At 48.9% G+C, this 19,910-nt stretch overlaps 1 protein-coding gene across 1 annotated transcript in view; it reads right to left on the bottom strand.

The window, feature by feature from the left end:
- Positions 1–19,910, bottom strand: part of Pdia5 (protein disulfide isomerase family A member 5) — an 88,134-nt gene that overhangs the window by 45,996 nt on the left and 22,228 nt on the right. The window contains exons 2-7 of the mRNA XM_040750863.1: positions 19,337–19,463; positions 16,992–17,079; positions 8,746–8,829; positions 8,455–8,500; positions 4,769–4,861; positions 822–882 (exon numbers count right to left, since the gene is read on the bottom strand). Coding sequence (XP_040606797.1) covers positions 822–882; positions 4,769–4,861; positions 8,455–8,500; positions 8,746–8,829; positions 16,992–17,079; positions 19,337–19,463 — 499 coding nt within the window. The remainder of the gene's footprint in view (positions 1–821; positions 883–4,768; positions 4,862–8,454; positions 8,501–8,745; positions 8,830–16,991; positions 17,080–19,336; positions 19,464–19,910) is intronic.

Raw genomic sequence — 19,910 nt, 5'->3', positions numbered from 1 at the left:
TAAAAACAGTGAGCCATGGGGCCACAGTTTGCTGATCTATATCAGAGGCATATGAAGCAGCAAGCATAGCAAATAGTTTTCCAATACAACAGAAAATACTATTCACCTGGTACAGGACATAGCACGTGGTGAGGTAAGTATGGCTTTGTGACACAGAATCAGCTTATTTACATGTAATTTACATATACTCATAGTGCAGCGTGGTGATCTTTTCAAGTCTGTGGAATGCAGTTAAAAGGTGGGAAAGCCTGTTCTCTGACAAGTTGTGGAAACAGCCCAGAGAGGTGAAGTACTTGGCTAAACTCATTTAGCTCACTGACAGCCAGCTGGCATCAGACCTGGGTCTTCCCAATGCTACCTCGGCTGTCCTTTTGCCATTTCCCGAAGCCTCAGGCTTCATACAGCTATGGAGTCCAAATCCCCAGGGTCCACTTCCCCTCATCCTGGTCCCCTAGTCCTGCCAGATGACAACAGCAGTGCTGAGGGTGCTGGTGTCCCGGAGGGACAGGCTTGGGGTGGTGAGGAGTGGCAAGCCCAAGGGTTGGTGGGCAACAGCAGGGCCACAGCAGGCACTCAGATGGAGGGCATGCTCTGCCGTCTCAAGGGCCGGAGACATGGGAAGGCATGAGAAGGCACAGCTAAGTAGACAAGACACCCTGTAGTGTCCAGAGCGGAAAGGGCAGGAAGACAGCAGGAAGATGGGAGCCAGTCAGAAGGCCAAGAGGAAGGCCAAAAGGCAGAGAGACCAGGGCCCCAAGCAACCCTGGCTGCCCATCACCAGCAAAATCTGAATGGACTGTGGCCAAGGAGCACTCACTTACAGGGAGCATAAAACATCATGAGGAGTGGCTTCTCTTCTTTCTTCAGAAGGCGTCTGAAGTCCTAAGGCACAAAAAGAAAACACCAGGAGGTCACACACAGGGAGACAGCATAGGAGGCTTTGGGCTACCTCTGCCCCAGAACCCAGTGATAGGAGGCAAGTGGGTGAATGCCTCAGAATTCACATGAGACTCAATCACAGCCCAACAGGAGCTGGAAGAACCTCAGGCTGCCCTATTCCAGACAACCCCATCATCAGAGAGGAGGAAACTTGGGGTCTGAGGGGACAAATGGTTCTCCCAAGTCACTGGATGAGGTCAAGAAGCCGGGGCCAGCTACTAACTTCCAGCTCTATCTATACAATCCAAAGACATCAAAAAGCCATTTTTTTCCATGAGACTACTGAAAAGGCCAGCCCTCCTCATGATTTTGCAAGAGACTGCGTCTCAGTGAAGGTAACAGTGTTCATGACTACTCTTTGTGGCCACGGGGATCTGCTGGCTGAAGTATGGGATGGTGAGTCCCCATGGGCTAATCTCTTCCCTGCCCCCACCCCCCACCTGTGTCCACAGTGCCCCGAAGGACAACCCAGACATCATAAACAGATCATTTGTATTTGTGAAACAGTTAGATCAGCACCTGGCACAGTATTAGATAATATAAAATGACCTGCTAAATAAACTCGGCAAACAGAAAAAGAAAACAGTCATCGTGAGAGCTGGTGAAGGATGAGGAGATCCAGCCTGCTGAGGGCTGCAGCAAAGCGCCACACAGAGCATAAGTTCCTGCAACCAGCTTTCTCAGAGGAAAATTAGAGGCCTTTTCTTTTTGAATAATAAGGAAAATAAGAGAAAATTTCAAAATGCAGCTTCCTGACAGCAACATGGCATTAAGTAAATAAATGATGGCAGAACCTGCACAATGGAATACAACTGCAGCATTAAAACAGTGGAGAGGAACATTTAATGTCACAGCGAGATGGGCATGTTATACTGGGGGGGCAGTTACAAAACAATATATAAATGCAATGACATTCCTCAGAGTAAAAATATTTATGTATGCGTTACCTTAAAAGCCTGGAAGCCTCCAAAAATATCAGTAGTGGGCCATTTCTCAATGAAGAGACAGACAGGATGATTTTACACATAAGCTGTACTTTCTAAATATTCAACAGCTAATGTGTATTACCTAGACTTTTTTCAGTGAGATAAAACAAGATTTTGATTTTTGTAGGAATCTAGAACACTCTATAAAAGAAAAAACCCTAAGAGGCTAACCCTTATTTACATTCACAGAGGGGTTAGGCACTTGTTTTAAAACAGAATTGTAATCAGATGTTAACCTAAATAACAACCAAAGAGGGAAGTTTTAAGAAACAGTAGTATTTAGGCAGGGATGGAGCTCAGAGGGAGTTAGTTTGCTCAACATACAAGCCCTGGGCTTGATTCTTAACACTGGGAGTAAAAATCATGGCCTTTATTTGAGAGTGGTTAGATGCTGAGTCTGCCAGCCAGGGAACTAACAGGAACAAAAGAGATGCTTTCAAAGGTAAATGAAGATTACCTAAGTTAGGTATTTGAGCTCAGTAATGAGAGGTAGTCTGTACCAGGTAGACAGACATCTCTGAAACAACATCCCTGAGTAAGTGTTGTAAAGTGTCTCTGGGGAGTCATGTTATCAGACAAGTACACAAGAGATCTCTCCTTCATAGCTTTCTTTCTTTCTTTCTTTCTTCTTCTTCTTCTTCTTCTTCTTCTTTTTTTTTTTTTTTTGAGGAGGGTTTAGGGCTTAAGACATGATCCTAACAACCTTCACAAAGATATCTGGCCCTAACTGGGAATAAAAGATGCAAAGATCTGAGAAGAAAATATTTTATGATATCTAGTCTATAAAAACTTGAGTTCACAGGTGGACTTATTGGCACATGCCTTTAACCCCAGCACTTGGGAGGCAGATCTCTGGGAGTTTAAGGCCAGCCTACTCTATTTATTGAATTCCAGGACAGCCAGAGCTACATAGTGAGACCCTGTCTTGAAAACAACAAAAATCATTAATAACGGTGCTGAAAAGTATGGAACACAAAGCTTAAAAACTAAACCACTAATCCAACCTGAACACAGAAAGTGGTTCTCAACCAGTGGGCCCTGACCCCTCTGGAGGTTGCCTACCAGATATCCTGCATATCAGATATTTACATTGTAGCTCACAACAGTAGCAAAATTGCAGTTATGAAGTAACAGTGAAATAGTTTTATGGTTGGGGGAATCACCACATGATGAACTGCATTAAAGGGTCACAGCATTAGGAAGGTTGAGAACCACTGATCTGTGGGGATCTAGCTTGAGAAGAGATGCTAATGAAAGAGAAAACCGCACAGAGAATAACAACAGGACTGTGGACAGGGTGAAAACCCCTCAATACTCTTACAGTTACAGAAGACAGGAATAGGGCGTTCAGGATGTGGCGCTGGGGAGAAGGAGGCGCCAGGCAACTGCTTTCCAAAGAAGTGAAGGCTTACCATTCACAGGTGGAGCAATTGGTGCTGCTCTTTTTACAGTACGCATGTCACCTCCTGGCACCCGTACCTCGCTCTCCCTGCCCCCCCATACCAGAGGCTTTCTAAAAATCTTTACCTTCCAGGTGATGAACCTGGCACTTTATGCCTCAGAATGTAGACACCTAGTATATTTAAACTGATTCTTATGGGGCTGGAGAGATAGTTCAGTGGCTAAAAACACTGGATGTTCTTCTAAAGGACCCAGGTTCAATTCCCAGGATCCAACAAGGGGCTCATAACCACCTGTAACTCCAGTTTCAGGTTATCTGACTCCATATATGCAGGCAAAGCACATAAAATACAAATAGAATAAATCTTTAAAAAACAAAACCTGATTCATGGTCAGGGGACAGGCCACAATGATCATATATGATTCCAATCCTCCAGAAAGTTTTTTAAAAAGCCATAATTTCCTTTTGGGTTAATAAGCATTAAGAGCAGTCAATAATTTTAGACATGCCTTTAAACCCAGCACTTAAAAACAGAGACAGGATCTTTTGAGGCCAGTCTGGTCTACATCTACATAGTGAGTTCCAGGACAGCCAGGTCTACATAGAGAGACGAGAGAGAGAGAGAGAGAGAGAGAGAGAGAGAGAGAGAGAGAGAGAGAGAGAGAGAGAGAGACAGAGACAGAGACAGAGACAGAGACAGAGACAGACAGAGAGACAGAGAGAGACAGAGAGACAGAGAGAAACAGAGAGAGACAGAGAGACAGAGAGAGGTTAATAATTAAAATGAAAGGTGAGAGCCAGAGAAGTTAAAAATTATGTTTTAATTGAGACAGCAAGCATATTCTAAGTGTGTGTGTGGGTGCACACGTGTGCATGCATGGTGTGTACTGCCTGCATCAGACCATGTGACATCACCCCCCATGTGAAGACACAGCTACATAAATGGGACACCATACCAATGAGGTCTGAGGCTATACAGAAGCACATCCGGTTGGGAAGGCTAACAGTCAGGCTGACCGCAGCTTTGTTTAAGTCATCAAGAACTAGTGAACATAAACAAGGCTCACCCTTCCACCCTCAAGTCCGGCCAACTCTGAGAATGCAGCTCAAGAGGGTAAAGAATTTATTCAGCCACACATGACTCAAAGGAAAAAAAAAAGGCAAAACTACCCCCAGCAACATCTGCCTTACAGTGTAACCAGAGGTAATTAAATCTACTTGGCCAAGGAACAGCTAAACGTGTTAGAACATATTAAATATGACAGTGGAGAAATATGTGTCCGGCAGTCACCTACGAGCTCCTGTTGGCTATGGTATAGAGCCAGAGCGGCCTCATTGGCCTGGAAGACAATGCACATTGGCTAACACCTGGCTTCCTCTCCTGGGAGACCCAGGTACAGAAGGCTCTAGTATCCATCAGAAGTGACAAGGAATAGATTACCTTCTCATTGTCAATGTGGACAACATCTTTGGCTCCAGGATCTTCTTCCCACAGTGGAGGACCTTTAGGGTCCTTCAGAAAGGCCACTATGGACTAGAGAGGAAAAAGAAAAGGACTTTAGTCAGGAAATGGGAGAGCTGGCAGACCCAAAAACCTACTCTGCTACCTGTCTGGATATCCAGGCACACCAAGTGCCAGTCTTGGGGCTGCAGGTGGCACCTGCTTGGAAAGGGAAATACTTCTTGTCCCTGGACATCACCACGAAGTGACCCAGCACTTCCCCTAGGCCTTTTCAATCACATGGTACCACTAGTCAGCTGACACGGATATGCATCTCTACCTTGTACAGTAAGACAATAAGCAGGCGTCTTCAGCCAGAGACACTCCAGGGCTTCAACTACAAATCTTCCCCCAGGAAGTCTTTCTGCTCACTGAACAAAGGCCTCCTTCCATATCCCTAAGTCCCTCTACTGTCAATTCCTAAGCAAGAAATCACAGCACGTATTGCTTGCTGGGGAGTCCATGTTCTGCACAGCTGAGAGAGAGCCTTCGACCTGGTTACACTTGGTTTGAGTCAGTGGGGCCCAGGCTGGGAAGCACCAAGCCAGGCTTCCCACCACCAAAGGCCTGGTGCATGCTGTGACTTCCTTCCCTGAACCCTTCTGGATCAGGGTAGTGAAGCTAAAAGCCTCCTGGGCTTCATTAGGTGAACCACTGGCTCCAATTGGAGAGGATAATGCCTAGCAGCATTCCATCCTATGCCATCCACAGCACTTCTCTGGTGTAGACAGAAAGGACATGCTCTTTCCCCTCAGACCGGGAAGATGTTCAAGGTGAATGAGAACCAGAAAAGGTGCCTGCAGGCTACTCCCACCCACTCATGGCTAAGGGAAACAGCCATCCTGGGTCAACACACAAGGATCTTCAGAGTCCTTATTTGATGAAGCAAAATTGCTTATTTGGGGGCTGGAGAGATGGTTTATTAATTAAGAGCACTGGCTGATCTTCCAGAAGACCCAGGTTTGATTTCCAGCAACCGTATGATTACAATCATCTGTAACTCCAGTTCCAGGGGATTCAACACCTATATCTGACCACTATGGCCACCACATACAAGATATGCAAGTAAAATACTCATACATTTTTTTAAAAATCTTATTTCAGTCAACTTTATCGAGCACCAGTGAGCAAATGCAAAGCTGGGGGTTGGGGAGAAGGGAAGAATAAGGAAAGAAATGAGGTGGTTGAGGGGAGAAGGGGAAACACCCCTTAAAGAGGCTATGCACTTAGCAGAGAACCTTGATGAGGTTTATTGTTTCTGGAACCCCCTATGTGGAGGGGCTACTATGGGAAAATTGGAGATGCATTTAGAAGGTCTCCATCCCATAGCACTTCCTGTCTGTCTAAATGGAATTGTGAAGGCCCTCCTAGCAAGGGAAGGACAGCCATTTTGTCACTGCAAAAGTCCGATCTACCCTTCCTCGATCACTTGCCAATAGTTCATCAGGACAAGGTAAGCCAAATGGAATGGGTGGTATCTTTCCAAAGCCTATACTTACCAAAGCCACAGAGGCATCAGCCCATCTGATATGGGAAACAGATGTTAGTGGTTGCCCACCTGCCTGCTATTCCACATATACCTAGTAAGGGTGTTCTCGGTCTAGAGTACACAAAATTAGACTAGTTTGGAAAACTGAACCACCTTGCTGTAAACATACACTAGTTCAGTAGTCCATCAGGGGGATCAAGAACCCATGACTGGTCAGGAGCTGCTGCTTCAGAGTTCCCACAACCTCCTAACCTCACCTCTACCCAGAATCAAGAAAAAACAAGATGATATGGATACAAAAGGAAACAATTAAAACAGTCATGTTGGAATCCTGCTGTTTGTGTGGGTACCATTTTCATTTAACTGATGCTTAACACCACCACGGGTTCTTTTCATGTTTTAACGAGACATCATGGGAATCAGCACCTAGGAGCCCACCCTCAGTTACTAGAGCATCATTAGCTGGATGCTCAATATCCCGATAATCAGGATGAATATTACGCCTTCCTCTACCCTCGTCTCTTTTGACCCTATGGGTTTGGAGATCCTATGACTATGGCTACCCATTCTGAAACCAAAGCCTCTGACCCTGCCCAATACTCAACCTACTTCTCTAGCCCATTGTTTGACACAGAAAGAGATGCCCCTACATACAAAAGTGCAACAGATGACTCTGCCCCCTTCATCAGATACTCTGTGACAAGCCTATCCCTGGGCTTCTGGCTCCTTCCCTGACACAGAGTTCCATGACTCCAGGGCAGACCTTCTGGAGGATCAGTCACAAACCAGTCTTTCTTTTATGGATGTGTGAGCAATTCACCCATCCTGCTTTCCAACCACATTTTGCTACTGGGGAACATACGTTCTCTCTCCAAGGACATTAGTTGATGTCACAACACAGACTACAGAAGGCCAAGCAACTCTAGGTGGAAATACATCTCCAAGTGTCTACATGGGTGTTAAGAGAGTACAGAATCAGGCAGAGGGCCATAAATCAGAACCTGTGGGTCGCAACACCTTTGGGGGTCACATATCAGATATCCTGCATATCAGATATCCACATTACCATTCATAACAGTAGTAGAATTACAGTCATGAAGTGGCAACAAAATATAATTTTATGGTTGAGGGTCACCACAACATGGGGAACTGCATTAGGGGTGGTAATATTAGGAAAGTTGAGAACCCCTGCCATAGAGGATACAGTTGTCACAACTTAAATACAGGAGTTTGGGTAAGTCAGAAATGACCCAGGAGAAAGGCAGAGGGAGCTGAGCAATGACGGCTATACAGATAGGTGGACAGATAGGAACAACTGGAAAGAGATGTACATGGAGAATGAGAGACAGGGCAGAGGGTGTAGCACAGTGGTAGATTGCCTGTCTGGCAGGAATGGGGTCCTAGGTTCATTCCCCTGTGGGGCAAAAGCAAATAAATGGGGCAGGGGGAGACATGGGAGCTCAGAGAAGAACCCTGGTAGGTTCAGCTCAGGTTAGGACCAGATGAAAGGCGTGGCCCCGGCCAAGGCAGGTGATGATGCCCTTGGACCAGAAATAATATGCTGGTGTGAGGCAGAGGATGCTGGAGCTGGAGGAGAGCTGAGGGCAGTGGAAGAGCAGCTCCTCCGTGAAAGCCAGGTGGCACCTGCAGGCTTAGAACCTCACTTACCCTTGTGTAGGCTTTCCACCTACTTGTAGATCGGACTGCAGCAGGGACACTTGGTGGCATCCCATCCCATCCCACCAATCCATCCCCACACTTACTATGCTTATTCAGACACCAGGCAGTCCATGCCCTTCAACCTGTGGATAGCCACTGTGGGTACCCTCACAGATGAGGACGTAGTTTTGAAGCCAGAGCAAAAGGAGACCCTGATCTCTGGAGAGGAGGTCACGATATTATCTGCCTTGCTAGATGACCCCTAGGCACTCACTGACAAGGCCTGGGTGTCCCTTGTGTCAACAGCTATAATCTTGGCTGGATCCTCTGCTGACATCAACGTTAATGATAAGGACCCTGGGTGATGAGGAAAGGCCCTTGTGCAACGTGTCCTTTCTCCTTTCAGGGAGACCTGCCAAGCTTCTGATGTCCACTCAGGGTCCACCCCACTGAGAGGGAGGGAGGGAGGCTAATTCACCTTCAGCGTCACAGCTCGGTCATATTCCATGTGAAAGGCACCATCCCTGTCAAATAAGGAAAATATGTTAACTTTAACATGCTTCAGCTAACAGACACTGTTCATAACTCTCTGTGTGTGTGTGCCTCTGTCTCTCTCTTCCCTCCTGTCTTTTTCTAATAAATAATGGTAAATACAGGGGAAAAAGCATTCTGAAATAAACTAATCTAACTAAAACCTGGTGTTCTCTGAGACTGCCGATGAAAGCTCTCAGCACTTACTCTGAAATTGGAAATGTCCAGGTATACTTACTGGTAATGGAATAATTCAATCTTCTTGTCCTTTGGGCTGAGGTCAACTTTCATCTTCTTGCACAATTTTCTACTCTCTGTGTCACTGAAAGACAGAAATGTCGGGGACCATTTGTTACCTAGAGTCGTCATATAGGTGTTGACAACAGAGTCTGCTGGAGGCCTATGAAACAAGGCAGGTGACCTGGAATTCTCGGAAGCAGGTAAAGATGGTAGCTCTGGGGGAACTGGAGAATAACCGGCAGGGTGTGTAGTAGTCTGTGATAGTCAGGATAGGATAATGAGAGGGAGGGAGGGAGGGGGAGAGAGAGAGAGAGAGAGAGGGAGGGAGGGAGGGAGGGAGGGAGGGAGGGAGGGAGGGAGGGAGAGACAGGGAGACAGAGGGGGAGAGAGAGACAGGGAGACAGAGAGGGAGAGACAGAGACAGACACACAGAGAGAGTGACAGAGAGAGAGAGAGAGAGAGAGAGAGAGAGAGAGAGAGAGAGAGAGAGAGAGAGAGAGAGAGAGAGAGGATGTACTGTTGTACTGTCTGCTGTCTGAAGAGACCTCAGGGATGAGTCCAGGCAGGGGAAGGGCTGGGAAAGTGAGAGGGCAGGGAGCTCACTATAGTAATAATACGAACCTGAAGCCAGGCCCCACAGTCCCAGCTGCTCAGGAAGCTGAAGCAGAACTGCTTTAGCCCAGGAGTTTAAAACTATAGGGGGAGGGGCGGGGAACGCCCTGCAACATGGCCTGTTACCTGGGGAAGTTGAAAACAGTCTGGCCTTCTGCTTCAGAATCTGTGGGAGTGGCACCAGATCAAGATTTTTTTTTTGAGGATCTGAACATGTGCCACCTTCTCCAAGCCATCTGTCTGGGAAATGCCCTGCCATGTTGGAGAAGTGCTGAAATTTGTTAAAAGCCAGGAAGAAGAGCAGCGCTCTGGTTAGAGGAGCCTCTCCCTGGTCTGAGAATGTACTCGGAATCCTCCTGGCATGTACCGCCTGTCAGGTACCCCATCACTGTTCAGAAAGCCCCCGTGCAGGAGCTGATCTAACTGTGGTATCCTTCCAGAGGGGTCAATAAAATCTCCAGGTGTGATGCTTGGACCACCATTACCCAGGAACTCAATAGAAATGCAAAGGCCCCAGCCCAGATCCTCTACAACAACTACTCTTGGGTACTTGAGCAAATGTGACTTAACACCACTTGTGGACAACCCTATTATGTGCTGGAACAGTGGTTCTCAACCTTCTTAGGAAGGTTGCAGCAAGCCCCATGTTGTGGTGACCCCCACCCATAAGACTGTTTCCATTGCTACTTCCTAACTGTGATTTTCTACTGTTTTGAATCCTAATATAAATAGCTGACATGTAGGATGGTTGATATGCAACCCAACTCCTGCAAAAAGGGTCATTTGACACAAAAGGGTTTGCGACCCACAGGTTGAGAACCACTGTGGTGGGGCATAGGAACTACCAAGTCAGAGCACAGGTCCTTCTTCCTCCTGTCTCCCTGTCTCAGTTCCTTAGAGACCCTCTGCTCTCACCATCCTCTCTACTCTCAAAGTCCCCCAGGAACCAGCCAAAGGCAGCCTGCTGTTCCATTGACCCAGCACCCTGGTTGTCACTTAAGGGCCACGGTCTCCAGGTCTGAGTGGGGTCAGGGAGAACATTCTGGCCAGCAGACAGCCACTGGATACCCGACCACACAGCGGCAGTCTCCAGGGAATCTGTTCTGCCAGGTATGGCAGCCACCTGTGGAAGTTACTCCCTCCCCTGCCTGTCTGCACACCTTATTTTCACTTACAGGCACCAGCTTCACACAGCTGGGCAGGAGCCCCAGAACAGATGGGCTCATTCAGACACCCAGCGCAATTCCCCAAGCAATACCGTCAGCACACAAACAAAACTGCACGTACCAATGTGAGAGAGAGACTTTCAGGCTAAGAAAACACGTCTGGCTGGTGGTCAGGAGGTGACAGGCGTATGCAGGATCTCTGAGTTCAAGGCCAGTGGGGGGGGGGCAGAGACAAACAGACAGACAGACAGAGAGCGTATCTGGATGAAGCGGATGAAGAGGGGTACAGGTGGCATTGTGTTCCTCCTCACGCAGGCCTCCAGCTTCCCTCTTCCTATAGTCCCAGATGTTGGCCACTTTTGTGGCCATTACCTCTTCCAGTCACTGGACTGTGAACAGTGGGGGGATTCAAGAAATACATGAGGAATGACCGGGGGAAGGGCAGGTAACATCATCACAGGGGTGGGTGGGGGCTTAAGACAGCAAAGGACTTGAAATAGCATTAAGAGAAACGAGCCGGGTCTGGGACAAAGAGGTGAGCTGGACAGGATAACAGAAGGCACCAGAAGGCAACGCACAGCATTTAGCCTAAACCCTCTCACCCTGAAGCTCACATACACAGCTCTTCTGACAGCAACTGTCTTGGTCTGGTGTACCCCGACCTTTGGGGAGTCTTTTTGTGAAGCTGAACTGACGAGGCATGTGTGCCAAACAGCAGCCAATGAGGCACGCTTTCCTGTCCTGAGTTAAGTCCCTGGGAGAGAGGGCCACGCTCGGGCACTTATCACTGCCCACGACACCTGCTGTGTTCTGTTCTGTCCAACCATTTCTTTGATCACCTTCCCATCACCAAGTGCAACAACAAACAGCGCAGGAACTCAGCTTTGACTGCCGTGTGAACTCCCCAGGTCCCAGGCCCAGCCCGGCAGCCAAAGCCCAGGCCATAGAAGAGTCTCAGAGATGAAGCCTCAGATCCCAGGCATCAGCAAAGAGGGCATCAAAACAATGTGACTGGTGACACCAGGAACGCAGGAACTCCCGGTCTCTTCCTTGGGGTGGTCCTGAGGCCTAGCCCAGCTTGCAGGGAAGACATTTGCCCACCTCTATCCCAGGATCCCTTGTTGTAGACTGTATGTCCCTCTCCCTCGGGTTATATGACACTGCCCAAAGGTTCTCTCCTGTCCCCTGCTTCCTACACACTCTGCCAGAGGGAAGGAACAAGAGGTGGCTTCCTTCCTGTCACTCCCAACCTCCCTTTCCCCGCTGTAGCTCCCCGATTGTCTCTGCCGGTTCCACATCAGAAAGGCCTCCCCCCTGAAGGCAAGGCCTTGCCTTCCTTCGTGGTTGCTCCTTAGTGTCACCAGAACAGCTGGCACACAGTGGCATCAAACAGTAACCTGACTGGACAGGATGGAATGAGACGCTATTTTGGAGATGCTAGGACAGGGCCCTGAACTTCTGACTTCCTGGGCAACAGGAATCCTGCCAGGGGACAAATCCCAAGAGGGGTTCCCTCAGCTCCCTGCCCTCTCCCCAACAATCCTGTCTCTTAGAGTGTCTAACTACGCACATGCACAGGTACTAATTGTGCAGCTCAGACAATAAAAGTCATAAGAGTTCAGGAAGGAAAGAAAATTACCCATACTCCTCGGGACTTAAAAGGATCTGAGTTGAGAGATTAAGAACAATTAATTGATCCTTTGCCTCCCTCCCTCCTGCAGCTCATGTCTGAGGCTCTAGGGGAAAAGGAGACAAAGGCAGAGAAATGAGCTTTGCCAGAAGTCCCAGAGAGCCAGGCTCTCCTCTGGCTGGCAGGAAGCAGACACCAGCCTGCAGGGAGGCGTTAAGGCCACACACCATTCCCTCTCTACCTTAGTTGGCTCTCCGCCTTCTCTACAAAGACTGAAGAGGCCTCTGCACATCCCCTCCTTAATCCCATACGCCACACCCCAAAAGACGTGTACTAGCGGGGGAGGGGTTGCTAGTCTAGGGTGGCTGCTGCAGGTACAGGGTGCTATGGTAAGTAGACACCTTAAACTCTGAGGAGTCAGACCCAGGAGTGGCAGGTGGGGTGGGAGTAAGAAAAAGAGAGAGATGGTGCTGGAGGCTAAAAGGAAGAGATACTGGATCTTTCCAAAACTGTGGCCTGATCCTGTCCTAGGAAATGGCTTATCTGCCAGCTGGCATGCTGGTTCCAGACCAGGCTCCACCACCAGCAGATAGGACCTTCAATGAAGCCTGAGCTGCAAAAAGTAGGGTAGGATGAGAGTGACTGCTTGGTGCCAAACAAGGACAGGGTGGACTGGAGGGTATGATGAGGGGAGAGCTGGAGAGCAGTCCTGAGCAGCTGAACCTCAAACCCCTGAAGGGAAGCTTCAAGAACAATCCCTGGTTGGCTAATCTCCTTGGTACCTACCTCTACCAGTAGGTAATGAGGTATGCGTTAGACACTGCAGTAAGAACCTGGAGAAGCAGTGTGGCTTCTCTCAGGTGTTAAAGGCCCCTTCTCCACCTACCTGTCCAGACCCGTGTCTATCTAAAACAGTGGTTCTCAACCTGTGGGTCTTGACCCCTTTGGGGTCGAATGACCCTTTCACAGGGGTCGCATATCAGATATCCTGCATACCATATATTCACATTACAATTCATAACAGTAGCAAAATTACAGTTATGAAGTACCAGTGAAAATACTTTTATGGCTGGGGGGTCACACAACATGAGGAACTGTATTAATGGGTTGCAGCATTAGAAAGGGTGAGAATCATTGGTCTAATGCTTTGTTCCTCAGTTGGAACTTATTTCCCAAATGCATGCCATGTGCCAAAATATACCTAAAGCCACAGAACAAGCATGATACTACTTATGGGGATCTATTTTCTCCCGTGGGAAGTAACATTTGCCTTGCTTAGGCAAGAAGGAGGAAATGCAAAATTCAAATTAATTCTTAGAAGAAAACATAAGACTTCAAAATACATTACACCTGCACTGGCAGCCCCTAATCTTGCATCTGGGGAGCCATTACTGCTTTAGGGGAATCAGGCAGATGGGAAAGGAAATATGGCTAGGCAGTGGCCATGCACTCCAGGAAAGCAAGCAGTCAGCAGCTGAGGGGAGGCTCTGCCCACAGAACCAGCGTACCAGGCCTAGTGTCTGTTGCTGGCTCCAGTTCAACCTCGAAGATGGCAGTACCACACAAGACCCCATCCCAGTGCCACAACAGGTAGCTACACTCTCACATGTGGCCCAGTACACAGCCACCCCAGGCTACCAAGCAACTGTGGAGGTCGGAGTTGGGAGAGAGTGGGGAAAAGGAGAACAGACACATTCATAGACAGAATTCATGCCCTCAAGTGATAGCCAGGGGCTAGGAAAGAGTCAACAGACGGACACACGAGTATCAGCAGGCGTGCATGTGGGAAAGGCAGAGAAAGAGCCAGAAAATCCAATAACCGTTAAAGAGACATCTTTGGGAAAAGAAAGCAAGAAAGAGAACGGGAGTAGCAGAGACTGAGCTCCTCTCTGGGAGTACACTGCAAAGGGAGAGAAAGGAGGGGGACAGAGGACAGCTCCTCGGCATGTCAGGGAGGAGAGGGTACGCCAGGCTGGGGGGAAGCACCACAAACCAGACCCTAGCACTGGAAGGCACATGCGCACCAGACAGTGCTGGCAGCTTTGGGAATTTTCTGAACCAGAGAATTTAGAGACAAGAACAACTTGGAAGGTCCTACTGCACATTTTACCTGTTTTACACTGTGGTCCAGAAAGAGAGGGTGATTAGCCAAAGGTTCTATAGTATGAACTAAAGCCAGGTTCCCTACCCTACAGTCATACAAAAGCCACTACACTCCATGGCTGGCCTCCAAGTCACGCTCCTCCTGTCTCAGCCTCCCAAGTACCGGGACTACAGGTGTGTGCCACCAGGTCAAGCCCACTTCAAACTTCTGAAGACTGAGCAAGGCAAGCTATAGACTGAGGCTGACCCCACTTCCAGTACACTCCACAGGGGCTCCTTCCCCAGAGTCAAGGGACTGACACCCCAAAAAAACCCTTGCTAAATGAACAAATATACATTTCCCCCATTTCCAGTTAGGTGAAAAATGATGGTGACATAATGGCACCTCACATTTAAAGTGTGGTTTCAATCTAGAACTTTCATTTATCTCTTCTTCACTATAGAAACTGGGAAAGGTCAGAATATTAGTTTTTTCACATTTGGCAGATGAGGAAACAGACTTGGGTTAAATGGCTCCCTTCAAGTCACAGGGCTAGGAAATGGAGTGTCCGGTCCTCCAACCAGGGCTCCCCAAGTTCCAGACTATGTCCATCACTCCACACACTCACAAAGATGTCTCGATACCACAGCAGCGTCTTCTCTTGCGGAGGTTCCCTGTTCCTGTCACTTTCCCTTTAAAGAGGAAAAGCTCAGTGGCCTGGTCATCGTCGACCCTCCTGGTTACCCCCAACAAAGCCACAGCATCGCCATTCGGACTGCCATGCATTGGCGGCATGACAGGAAGTCTAGCTGGAGAGACTGAGGACTTACGGTGAGTGGTCAGCTGACCATCTGTTGCTTCATCGCAGTAGGTAAAAAGAGCAACACTGGCTCCAGATCACTTCCTCCCTCCTCGGCAGACAGTGCCAGAAAGCCACCCAAAACACTCCTGCCAATAATGTGAGGGTCTCATCCCCAAGTTCATGGACACAGACAGGTCTGCCTAAGGGACAAAGCTGCCTTCCAGAATCCCATGGTGTTCACATGGTGAGTGCCTTTAGGATTCACAGCATGAGTTACGTTGACTAGGAAGAGGAATGAGTAGGCAGAGGGCAGAAGCCAGTTGGGATCTCGTCAACAGCTGTCCCTGAGACCTGCCACTCAGGGTACCTTACAGGGATCAGAAGCCAAGTGCTGTCCCTTTGCCCCTATGGGAAAAGTGAGTCAGCAGTGTTCCGCTTCTAATCCTAAACCCAGACCCAGATATCCAGGCTTTGCCATAATCCACCTACTTGGCTAAACTACTTTAAACACTTGAGATTGTACTTCCTCTTACAAGGATAAATCTGATAAACCCAGAGGCACTACTGGGCCAGTCCTGCCTCTTGAACAAGGTGCCTCTTCAAAGCACTGACCTACCTCCACCTAGAGTTTAGCATATTAAATTCACAGGATTCCCCCACTGGCACTAACCCCAGACACTAAGACTGCAATTTAGTGCTAATCTCTATTCTAATCTCCCTTCACTCCCCCCCACCTCCTCCACTAGCTCAGGTATCCTGCACTGGAGGTTCCACAACCCCTCTAAAAGCAGGGTGCGTTGGAAGCCATGAGGCTGGGAGCTCTGGCAGGAAAAGCCAGGGTACGAGGAGTGCATGGTCCCCTCCTGAACTTTACTGCCTCTCCAGGCCGTGTCTACTGACTGCCTCTTGGATATGGAGCCTGTTAGGGCACTCCTCACTTGGCAGCATCTGTCTTGGCAAGTGTGTCTGCTTCCACACACACTGAGCTCCTGGAGGGTACAGCTACTCATCTTTGAATCCTCACACAGTAAGTACTCAGTAATAGCTGATGGATAGACCTGGAGGGAAGAGCCGCTACATCCAAGTTCTGCCCACTCCCAGCACCCATGTTCCTCTGAAGGACGCCCTACAATAAGGCTCCACCCACCTGGCACAACTGTTGCCATCTTTAGATATGGAAATTCCAAAGTGTCCAGTCTCCTCTGATCAGTTTTATCATTTGCCCAGTTACACAGAGCACTGCTCGCAAAAACAAGGTGACAGAAACACCTGATGGACAGGAGTGCTGTCAACCCAACCATAAACTATAGTTAACCTATGGCTAAGACCTCAGTAGCCACCCATGGAGCAGACTCCTCAGCTTAGCCAGGGTTGGCATGGATCTAGAGGCATGAGGCTAGACACGGTCCATCCATGCACACACTTCAATACCTGATTCTCCTATACTATTCTCTCTCCTCTCTGCAGCTTACAAACCAGCGTGGACCAACACTCCACTTCCATCAGTCATTTAGGACTCAGTTAGACTAGAAAAGACTCACTTAACCTGAGCCTTGAGCGAGTCTCAGGCCAAGGCAGTCTAGTCTGGTGGCCGTCTGACTGCACTGGAACGAGAAAGGCCTGTACTGGAGGAAAAGCTCATGGCCCACATGTTGCTGCAGATCCATCACAAGCCAAACATCACCTGTGTCTGGAATCAAGGCTCCCCTCTTCCAACAGGGAAGATGCCCTCTGCCCAATGCCCTCTGAGGAGATAAAGTAATACACAAGGACATAAGAGAAAACTCCAGAAAAACGAAGGGAAAGGGGGACATGAGCAGGAGGAGGAGATAGGGCCCTGAGCCAAATCTTCCCTCTGTAAGGCAGAAGTGACGTCAAGGATCATCATACTCTCCCCTCTGCCTCAGCCACAGAGCCCCCAGCCAGTGTGCTTTGGGTCCCCAGTACATACCCACAGTCCACCCAGCAGATGGTGCCTTGTCCTTTCACTGCCTGAGCCACAGTGGACAATAGCTTGAGATGACTTTCAGCTGCCGCCTCTGGGAAAGAACGAAAGATTAAACATTTAGGCCATGGGCAGGATGGGGTCTGAGTGTCAATTCCTGGGTAACTGGACAGAGCTTCTGGGTAACTTCTGTTGGACAGCAGGGCCCTGTGGACAAGCTTCTGGATCAGGACTTCAACTCTGCCAGTCACTAATAGCCTATTGCAGGGTGTTTACGGCTGCTGTTTGATACCTGCATCTGAAAGATTCTTAGTTACCTCTTCCTTATGATCCAATGAACTTGAGTTTCTCACAGGGCCCATCAGGCAGATCCTGCTGAAAAGCAATCTGCTGCCTTCTCCTGCCTCCAAACCCACAATAAACCCAAAGCCAAGCAGAAATGATATCTGAATTATGTGCCTCTGAGGAGCTCTTCTTCCAGGGTGGAAATGAGAGCTGTTTGTGAACACAAAGCATGCTGAAGACTTTCACAGATGCCAACAATAAGCATCGCTTAAGACATGCGTTCATTCAGAGGAGGCATGCCCAGGAAACCCCAGCCAGGGCAGCAGGAGGCAGCAAACCACGGAAGCATGGTAGCCACTGTTCCACTGGGTATAAATAAAGAGGAACAATATAAAGTACCCCACCATGGAGAGGAGAAAGCTGCTTGAAAGGATGGGAAGAAATCCAGTTTCTAAGCACTCAAAACACCCACTGGAGACCAGAGTCTGGAGCAGTAAGCATGGAAGATACAGGAGGTGAAGTCTCTGCCCAGACCCCGCCCCCAGCACACTGAGGCAGCACAGGGGCTGTACTGATGAACTGAACAAGGGTGGGGCCAGGTAAGGGCAAATCAATGGTTAGGCCCTGCCTCTATGACAGATCTCACTCATCTCAACTTCTAACTCCGTAAGACTTCTGTCTCAGTACCGTGCTGGCTCCAAAGCCCCAACATTGCAGAGTTAACCCACTTTGTACCATCCTCCATCTGAAGAGGTGAGGTGCAGAGATGACATATGGGACAGCTTTGCCTCTAAGAGTGGCTGGCCTCAAGTGTCATTTCCTCTTATCTCTGATGACCTCATTTATAAATGGGACACTAGCCAGGGGGTAATGGTGAGTGCCTTTAATCCCAGCACTTGGGAGGAAGAGGCAAGTGGATCTCTGTGAGTTCAAGGCCAGCCTGGTCTACAAAGAGAGTTCCAGGACAACCAGAGATGTTACACAGAAAACCCTATCTTGAAAAACCAAAAATAAACATCAAAATTAATGGGATACTGCCTCCCTTGTGGCAAAGGAGCAAATAAGATGGTCTATTAGCAGTCCCAGTCACAAGACCTGTCCCAGAGAAGAGCTAACCCAACCCAGGAGGTTACAAGGGGGCTAACCCAAGCCCAAATCTCAAGGAGTTTCCCTTGGCCTCAGTTTCCCCACTCATGGAAAAACAGGCTCACACAGTGAACTCCCAACAGGAAACTTGGTGAGAGCGCATCCAGACCCTCAGAGGCGGCAAGTGGCAAGACAGCCATATGTCGTGAATGCTCAGAGGGCACAGCCTTCGAGAGGGACACACGGCCAAATTATCCATCAGCCCAGAGTGCCAATGAGTGCAGAGGATGAGCTGCCAAGGGGATTCGTGCCCAGAATGGGCCCAGTCACTGGCTGCTGCTTCTCCAGGACACAGAAACTTGGCATTCTTAGGAGCAGCAAAAACACTTAACTCTGCTGGAACCACATTGACAGCCAGCCACTTGCCCTTCCCCAAAGTCACTGCCAAGAGCCAAGCAAACTGCCCATTGTACCCTTACCAGCCCAAGGTCAGTGGAGGGGCAGGTGGCTGCTCCCGCCCATGGAGCTTTCTGGGTCTGAACTTATACATCCACTCCAAAGTTCGTCTTGCATCTCACCCCACAGCAGGACACCAGGGGTCAGGTAAGGGCAGGACTGCTGGCTCAGGTAAATGTCCACAGGCCTGGGACCAGTTCAGCTGGCAACAAACCAGCCTGGGAGTTAATCTGCAGCTCCCATGAAGCCTGCCTTGGCAGAGCTGGGCCTGTGACTGGCAGGGAGCCAAGGTGTCCATCCAGGACTCACATGTTCCTCTTAGTTGGGCTACATGGGGGTTCCAGAGCATTTTTCTCACAGGATGATCAGAAGAAGGAACTGAAGTGACCTCCAGGCTGCAAAACTAACCAGTACCTAATGTGGTCTCCAAAGAAAGTTAAGAATACTTGTGTTCCTCTGGTCCTCTTCCTCCCCATCCCACCTCACCTGGATAGATGACCCTAAGGACTGGAGGGACTACTCACCAGATTTTGAGTAAAGCACTAGCACATTATTGCGGGTCCTGAGAAGTTTCTTCAAGTCCTTAGGGTCGGAGATTCTCTCAATGAGGGAAGAGACCTTTGTGGAGGACAGCCAAACTGGCAGGACCACCTAGAGACCAAACAGCCAAGACCCATCATCAGGCCAGCTTCTGACTCCACTCATGGTGCCCTCAGATGATCCACCCCAAACACATGTGCTTGCTGGGAGTTGAAGCCAAGCCACACCTCCCAGCGCACACTTTCATCTTGACTTCCAGAGATCCCTCGTGGCCCACTGCAACCCACACCCCACCCACGCTCTCCACGCACTCTGGTAAGGCTGTCTGGAAAGTATACATACACAATAAACTTCCACCTGTCAACAGGAACTCTCTGAGAGACCGATGTTTGCATACAAGGGCACACATGACAGTCAGGAAACTCCATCCCAACTAGAAGCACTGATACACAGAACCCCAGGGAAGCATCCTCCCTCTCATCCAGGATGGAATGGATGGGTACAAGCTGACTCAGGTATATGTCACTCAACCGAACAATCGCAGAGAGCTGGCCAATA

Source organism: Mesocricetus auratus, unplaced genomic scaffold (genome assembly GCF_017639785.1).
Source record: "Mesocricetus auratus isolate SY011 unplaced genomic scaffold, BCM_Maur_2.0 Super-Scaffold_100008, whole genome shotgun sequence".
NCBI lineage: Eukaryota > Metazoa > Chordata > Mammalia > Rodentia > Cricetidae > Mesocricetus > Mesocricetus auratus.
The sequence above is the reverse complement of the archived record's forward strand: the minus strand, read 5'-3'. Positions and strand labels throughout refer to the sequence as shown.